The 8812-nt window shown below is 35.5% G+C and overlaps 1 protein-coding gene across 2 annotated transcripts in view; it reads right to left on the reverse strand.

Annotated features, from left to right (window-relative positions):
* The window catches only part of LOC136035530 (tRNA-queuosine alpha-mannosyltransferase-like), a 162673-nt gene that overhangs the window by 32089 nt on the left and 121772 nt on the right, over nucleotides 1-8812 (reverse strand). Inside the window, exon 7 of one of the 2 annotated variants that reach the window (XM_065717375.1) lies at nucleotides 7208-7476. The exons of the other annotated variant lie outside the window; for it this stretch is intronic. Coding sequence (XP_065573447.1) covers nucleotides 7251-7476 — 226 coding nt within the window. The 3' untranslated portion in view covers nucleotides 7208-7250. Of the gene's footprint in view, nucleotides 1-7207; nucleotides 7477-8812 lie in introns of those variants that run through there. 2 annotated transcript variants of the gene reach the window in all.

An 8812-nucleotide genomic window follows, 5' to 3' on the forward strand; every position in this document is an offset into this window, starting at 1 on the left:
TTCGAAGATGTAGTTTTTTGTCAATTTTTTTAAATAATTACAAAAGGAACTAGATGTAGTTATCTAAACACACCCCTCCTCGTGCTGCTTCATCATGCATATGAAGATTCGGTTTTTGTCCAAATTTGTATTTCATTTTAATAATTCAAGTACTATAGGCTAGAGTTAGTTTTTTACTCAAAAAGAAATATTAGCGACGCTATAACTAAAGTAACCAACTGACAATAACTAATTAAACTAGATCTACGTTGCATAGGCAACGTGAGGTGTTGCGGCAACCTTTGTTCGGTTTCACCGAGTAAAGTGTTGCGAGAGCAAAACTTTGGTTTTGTTGCCTCGCTTCGATTAAACACTGAAGTTGTCAGTTAAATGTAAAGAAAAGCTTATAACCGTGGTAAAAAAAAATTTCTTATTTGATTAAATAGCAAATATTGTCTTGTTCCCGCGACAGATATTAAAACACGAGCCAAACAGAAGAAAAAATAGTATTCTTCTTCTTCTTGATAGCCTTCTTTCCAACATGCAGGTTAGAACCGGGATACCTTTCACTGTGATACCCTGTCATAACCATCGTGCAATAGGGAGGATAATTGATTTTTCTAAGTGGTTGTTCACGAACTTTGGATAGAGCATTTTCTTTTTTTCGTTTAATAGGTCATATGAACTGTAGTAAATACTACTACAAATAACGTTAAAGGAGCAGCGCTAAAAATTAAAGCGGATATTATTATATAAAAAAATAATATAATAAATATTAATTATAATTTATATAATTATAATAACATCATTATAATTGATAATATTATATAATATTATAATATTATAAATAATTAATAAAAAAAAATATTATATAAAAATTATTGATTAAGAAAATTAAAACGGAGCTTTCCACTCGAAAGCAGAAACATGGTTTGATGAAACGAAAGCTTGGCTGCACAACTTCAGATACTCCTCTCTGAAATAGACTACATAACTCCACTTCATTTCGCACACCATAGGCTCTGGCTCGTGGACAAGCAAAAACCATCCTTTTTGGCCCCAGGCAAGAGTTCTGCAGAGCTTTCCAAAATTTAATGGCATATTCATCAAACTGGACTGAGGTCTAAACTTTCCTTGAGAACCGCAGAGGTTAGACCCCTTACCAATTTCCAGGAATAAGCTGAGATCGGCAGCATAGGAAAAAAAACCGGGACAAAACCAAAGTGTTGCTCTCGCAACACAAATAATGATACTACATGGTAGGGAAATGGCTCTTTACAAAGCCAATGCTAGCGTCCTTTCTAAGTGGTTGGCGCGCCGGGTTGTGAATCCTGTGTCTGATGGGCACGGGTTCAATCCCTGGCGTGGCCAGTTAATTGGTTTGGGATTACCCGGCCCCAAAGCCAATATATCTTCTGTGAGTGATAAATAGAAAAATTTACAGAAGCAAAAATGTGGCATTTTCCCACGGGCCTGAAAGTGCTGCAATCTATTGTTTCTACGCATTTCTGTTCGTGATTTCAGCTGAGTTTATCATTCGGTTTTTCGGACTTAGGATTGCGGTAGAGAAATGGTATCAGATGTGCCTAATAAACTTTAGAAGTTCTCTCATTGCTAAAGAAATTGGAGCTTATCCTTTGCTCCTTTCTTTGTGGTGCCGTTAGAAAGTTGGCCTACGGCAAAAAAAAGTCAACTTTTGAACTAAGAAAGATAGAATTTAAATTCGACGGCAATTGATAGCTCTTGATGAGCTGATCAAAGTATATGACATCCATTTTATGGTACAAAAATTCCTTCATGAGGTATACCAGTTTGAAAGTTTCAAGGGGTTGACAACTTCAGTAGTAAGGTACACACTGAAACGAAGTATAGGCCGAAAAAAATTGTGAGACATATAGAAGACTTGTGAGCAACAGTCGGCTGTTAGGTAATAATCACCTTCGGCAATGAGGGGTTAGCAACTTTTTCTAGTTGGTGTATCTATTATTTGTTTCCAGTGTATTTGATGGTAAAACCAATTTGGTTCCAGTGGTAAAACGAACAGAAATTACTCCGTGTATGAAAGGGGCTGTTCCCTTCTCAACGTCCCGCTCTATGCACTAAAGTTTGACTCTTTCTTTCAATTCTACTTTATTAAACAGTAATAAACCTTAGCGTAAAGAGCAGGGCGTTGAGAAGGGAACAGCCCCTTTATACACGGAGTAATTTCTGTTCGTTTTAATGTCGCTCCTTACTTCAGTTAAAAATACTAGTTTTTTAATTTAATTTCTGAACGTTTTTGAATTAATGAATGTTTGATTTTGGCTCTCCGCACACAAATTATTAAAATAAAATTTGTATATTAATTCCTTTTTGGCTAAATAGCTTTCTCTTAGTTTCGATCAGACGATTTTGAGAAATAACGGGTGGGGAAGGAGGCCTAGTTGCCCTCCAATTTTTCGGTTACTTAAAAAGGCAACTAGAACTTTTAATTTTTAACGAACGTTTTTATTAGTAAAAATATTCGTCAATTAAGAATTAACTTACGTAACAAACTTCTATATTCTTATATTTTTATTATGTATATAAGGGGATTTGTCCCCTCGTTAATACCTCACTCTTTACACTAAAGCTTAAGTTTTGTCCCAATTCTTTAAGAATGACCCCTGAATCAGAATGGCCGTAGAATAAATAGTTGAAATTACTAAAGATACTTTAGCATAAAGAGCGAGGTATTTAGGAGAAGAACCCCTCATATGCATAATAATCTCTTTTCGGTTTAAGTTTTAATGCTACTCTTTACTTTAAATTGAAAAAGCTTTTTCATGTTTATTTTTTCATTGTTTTATTTTTTATAGTAATGCTAGAAAATCCTGCGCCATTTTCATTGAATTTCTCTTCTCCCATGACATATTCCTCGAAGGAAAGATCCTCCCACATAGCCCCCTCCCCTCAACCCCTCCGAAACCAAAAAATATCCCTGAAAACGTCTGTACCCCTCCCCTTCCGAAACCAAAAAATTCCACTGAAAATATCTGTACACTTCCCAATAACCATTACTGTATGTAAACAATTGTCATAGTTTGTAACTTGCAGCCCCTCCCCCAGGGACTGCGGGGGAGTGAGTCATCCCCAAAGACACAGTTGTTATGATTTTTGACTATGCTGAACAAAGTGGCTATCTCAAAATTTTAATCCTTTGACTTTGGGTAAAAAATGATCGGGGAGGGGGCCTAAGTGCCCTCCAATTTTTTCGGTCACTTAAAAAGGGCACTAGAACTTTTCATTTCCGTTAGAATCAGCCCTCTTACGACATTCTAGAACCACTTGGTCGATCCGATGACCCCTGGGAAAAAAAAAGACAAACAAACGAAAAAACAAATAAACACGCACCCGTGATCTGGCAAAAAATACGAAATTCCACATTTTTGTAGATAGGAGCTTGAAATTTTTCTTAACATGGTTCTCTGATACGCTCAATGCGATGGTGTGATTTTCGTTAAGATTCTATGACTTTTAGGGGGTGCTTTCCCCTATTTCCAAAATAAGGCACTATCACATTGAGCGTATCAGAGAACCATGTTAAGAAAAATTTCAAGCTCCTATCTACAAAAATGTGGAATTTCGTATTTTTTGCCAGATCACGGGTCTGGCTTGGAATTTCGTATTTTTTGCCAGATCACGGGTCTAGGCTCTGGCTCGTGGACAAGCAAAAACCATCCTTTTTGGCCCCAGGCAAGAGTTCTGCAGAGCTTTCCAAAATGTAATGGCATATTCATCAATCTGGACTGAGGTCCAAACTTTCCTTGAGAACCGCAGAGGTTAGACCCCTTACCAATTTCCAGGAATAAGCTGAGATCGGCAGCATAGGAAAAAAAAACCGGGACAAAACCAAAGTGTTGCTCTCGCAACACAAATAATGATACTACATGGTATGGAAATGGCTCTTTACAAAGCCAATGCTAGCGTCCTTTCTAAGTGGTTGGCGCGCCGGGTTGTGAATCCTGTGTCTGATGGGCACGGGTTCGATCCCTGGCGTGGCCAGTTAATTGGTTTGGGACAAGAGTCAGTGGCGTGATTCTGTAAGCTCAGCCAGAGTCGAACCAGCTCAAAATTGGTACCTGGAAAAATATGAAGAAGTTAAGCAAGAAGGGTATGTGAAAGCACAGAATGGCTGCTCCCCTCCCTTGCACTTCCTGGCTGAAGGGCCACGAAACGGAGATCAGCACCACCGGTTTGGACATTTAAGGTCCATTTCTAGGATTTAAGGTCTAGGATGGCTGGCCCCCAACCCCCCATTGTACTTCCTGGCTGAAGGGCCAAGAAAAGGAGATCAGCACCGCCGGTACGGTACGGACTGTTTTTTTCCCCCTTTTTTTAAATCTTAGCGGGGATCTTGCAAAGAAAGAAGGTCAGCTATAATATTGTTTGAAGCTGTCGTCTTTAGAAATGAGCCACAAGTTTGCAGCCTTTATGCGCCATGATTATACTAGGTTGCAGCTACAATATAACATCAATATGACGATATCATGAACGACAACTTTATGAAACAGTACCATCAAAGACATTTTTTTTGTCAGGCAATCAACGAAACAAAAAATACCAAATTCAAGAATAAAAGTTGTATCTTACTATGCCCAATATTTGATAAGGATTATTTTAAATATTATAACAAAAGAGAAAATATTAACTGGCAATAGAGAAGATTTTAACCTTTAATACTTTGCATAATTTTAAATATTTCTATGATTACTAGCCTTGGATTCAGGGTCGGATTTAAAGCTTTGACGTTTTTGGCCCCTTGCGTTTTTGCCGCTCTATTTTTGTGATATTTTTGGGGAAATCCCCTAATATTCGGGGAGAGTGGAAGCACTGAACAGAAAGCAACTGATGAGCTAATAATAATGAAAGAGAGAGGTGATACCAAACTTTCAACTGCCATTATAGGAAGACATGTGGCAGTTTATATGTAACCACGGATTTCCTGTGTTGTTTTAAAACTACTTTTCCCTGAATAGGCAGCGTGGCGGCGGAGTTCGCACGGCACTTTAACGATGAATCAAATCAGTCCAGTTTCGTTAAGAAAAAAAAATCATTCAGTGATAATTTATTGCGCCCCCTAGCATTGTGTGCCCCGGCCGGGGTTTGTAGGCCTATTGGTAAATCTTGGCCTGCTACAGTACATCACAGCTTAAAATTAGTAACTGTTCTACTATTCTTTGGGCACTTTTGCCCAGGGAATATTTTATAATCCGCATAGAAAAACATCTAATTTTCTGGAAGAAACAAAAAATTCTCAGGGATATTCTATTGGTGAAACATATTGAAAACGCATAGGAGAGTCGCAAACTGTATTTTCATGAAAAAGTCAACTGAGGGACAGAGAATTAATTAACAAGAAAGAAAAGCAAAGAACAGAATTTATATAAATATTTAATTGTTCAGTTCAATGGAGCCTGTGTTACTAAAATACACAATAAACTCCTCCATAAAACACCAAAGGCACTAATAATGAATAAAATAAAAGAAACCGATTAAAATGAAGTAAAAAAGAGGCGAAAAATTAAATGACAAAAACTAGGTTGGAAAATCATATGCCAATACCAATTTCTTTCCAGATACTGTCTGCTAAAGTATTTCCATACCTTTATGTCTATCATCAATTTTATCACAGAAAAGCTGCTGTTCTAACTTCTGCCTTTACTTCTTAAAAAAAGGAGTGCCTTAATCTCCACTCTGAATGATAAAAATACCACAAAAATGTTAAAAACGAACAAAGTCACGCACAAAATCCTTCAAGCTATAATTGCGTCAAATTTATTTAATATCCCTTAAACTCCATAGAACTTATTTGCAAAAGAACTTTTTATGATGTTTCTGACAATGAAAGAAATATTCATAATTTAATGTCAATTCAAACTGTTGTTAAATAAATAGATATTATTCCTCTCTTCTTCGGCAATATTTTATCGGTTTTTCTAAAATTATCATCAATATCTTTAGCTAATTACTTTTGAAATGTAACTGTAAACTTATAGGACCTTATATACTTAGAATAATCGTCAAAAGCAAATTCACTTTTTCATGTTCGTATCATTTTTTTTTTTTTTTTTTGAATTTTTGGTAAAATTGGCAGAGGTGGTTTGTTACTTCAGATCGTTACCACAAGCTGTTTAATGATAGATATATAGTCATTAAAAGAGTAAAATACAGCAGTAAAATAAGAGGGGGGGGGGCTGCGAAAAAACAAATAGATCACACTCGAGAAATAAGAAACGATAGAATCTTGTTTTTTTTTTGGGGGGGGGGGATAGAGTCCTGAAAATCCTCACATCATCGTACATCTGAAGGACGTATAACAAAAAAAATAAGGACGAATTTAAATATTGAACCATTTGAAACTTGAATGAAACTTTGAAATGTCGATTAAATTAGTGTACTTTCATTAAATCAATTTGAGAATTAAATAGTGTCTGTTTCTACGATGCGGTTTTAATTTGTAACTTATCTTATGATTCCAAGCCCAGCATGCATCGAGCCTTGACTAATGTATTGCATCTGTGGGGTCATCACTTTAAGGAAACAGATGGCTTTGGTGAAAAAACTCCAACTTAAACACAGATCGAAATCAATGTACAACACCGAATAAAAACGTTTTTCAATAGATATTTGAGATCTTCTCCTTACTAATCAGGAGATCAAGTTTTTTAGAAATCAATTTAACTAAAACACCTAAAACCTTTACAAATCTTTTGCCATAACTTTTCGGAATAAAAAAAAACCCTTCATACGCGTATCCGTTTAAGGTATGTTTAATAATTTTGGTAAACTTTGTGAAGTAATCTTTGGAGGTATATTTCCTACAGCAATGTACCAAGAGCTTCCCTATCGTTAACATTACTTTTTTTAAGGTGATATGTAGAGATTTGTACAGAGACGAGTTTTACAGGTATGTACATATATGTACGATTTCTACAGGTATGATTTGTAAAGGTACATCTGCAGGATTTTGTTAGAAGAAGTGGGAGAAAAGTTTTAAAAAACATTTAAGCATTTTATTTTAAACATTTTACACGTAAAACATGAAATAACCGTAAACTTTAAAATTTTGGGGGGAGGGAGGAGGCTCATCGTGCAAGCATCTCTGGCTTTATGACACCAGTAATAATTGTGATATGCCACCACTCTTGGCAGTTATAATTTCCACTCTGGCGAATCTAATCATCTTCACTTATCACGGACCTCCTGATTGAAAGAAACTGTTTTATTCATCAATATAAAAGAAGAAAGGATTAAGAGAACAACCCTAAATATTTCATTCGAAGGGTGCTCCAAGAAAAACGATCTAGATGGCAATCCGGTCGATACTTGCGTATAGTATCAGGAAATTTACAAAATCTTTTGAGGGTTTTTGCAAGTTGGTTTGGTGTGTTATAAATACATTCTTTCGGGAATATCTCAGGGTAAACGAGACGATTTGGACACAGTGGATAACAGCCGAGGTTGGCAGCCTCAAGCCTAGAATAAAGAAAGAGGATAAAAAGACTTTTTTATCACATAATCATTTTCACGATGAAAATTAGGTTTAATTATTTTTTAAATACTTCTTTGAAAGATTTGCAAATTAAAATCAAGTTCCGCCAACAATACAACAATATCACAAATACTAAATCATATGTTCAGAAAAGCGATAATCTTGAAACTAGCAATGGTCAATGATTTATATTTATATTTTGTTATGGCTGGCCAGTTCGGCTTTAAATCTTTCATCATTATTTAGATTTTGGTAGCTTTTTTCGAAAATAAAACATTATCACTAGATTTAAATGAACTTTCGTGTGTAAAATTCAGGAACTATTAAACGCTGAGAAGGGTCACAATTTAGCTATATTAATCAGAAGAGAACTGGATAGGAGCGTGCTTAATCTTATGTAAAGTAAAAAGAATTTAAAAAAATTAACTCTGATTAGTGACTTGCAAATATTACGCTTAAAAGCTGGACATTGTTCAAATCGGCAAATTACGAGCTGGGATGTAATTATTTTATTATGCTAATTATGTTTATTATTATTCTTTGTCTTATTAATTTGTATTTAATTATTTAAATAAGTGCTTATTTTGTTAACATAGCTATAATACCAAGTTATAAATACCAAGAACGCATAAAAACAACAGGGATTTTTTTTTAAGCCAGTGGAACTTGTCTTAAGCTGGCGCATAATTAACATAAAAATGTGCCAACGAGAACATTTGCGCTAACGTAACTCGTGCAATACATAGTCATACTTGATTTTGATTTTATGGATAATTATAATTATAATACGGCCGAGGTTTAAGACAGAATGTACTTGTCGATACCGCAATTTACTTTGAATAATTTTTATATGAGTTACTGGTAGCTCAATCTGAAAGAACTATGAAAGCGTTCCAGTAACTGCATATTTATTCTAGTGTTAATGTCAAAACGCCTCTCTTCATGAAAGAAGTGGATCTAGTCCATTAAGTCTGTTTCTCAGGAAAGACCATCTTAAATCACATGGAAAAGTCTGAATAGTTTTGTTAAATAGCCTTCGAGGAGGTAAGAAAAAAAGGACGCCTCAATTTCGGCTGGAATAAGATTATGAATATGTGGATAAATTTATAAAACAGGTGGTATGAAATATATACATAATACGATTATAATAGGATTGACCAGAAAAGATTTTAGGCTATTAAAAAATATGAGATTGTAAAAGGGTTGTGGATTACTTGGAGTATGGTGGAAGCAACAATCCTTGGAGCTGAAGTTGCACGTATAATAGCACTGTCACCTCTGTACAGACCTATGGTTGCGAGTCTTGGAGTCTGTCGCAAG

Source organism: Artemia franciscana, chromosome 14, assembly GCF_032884065.1.
Source record: "Artemia franciscana chromosome 14, ASM3288406v1, whole genome shotgun sequence".
Taxonomy (NCBI): Eukaryota; Metazoa; Arthropoda; class Branchiopoda; order Anostraca; family Artemiidae; genus Artemia; species Artemia franciscana.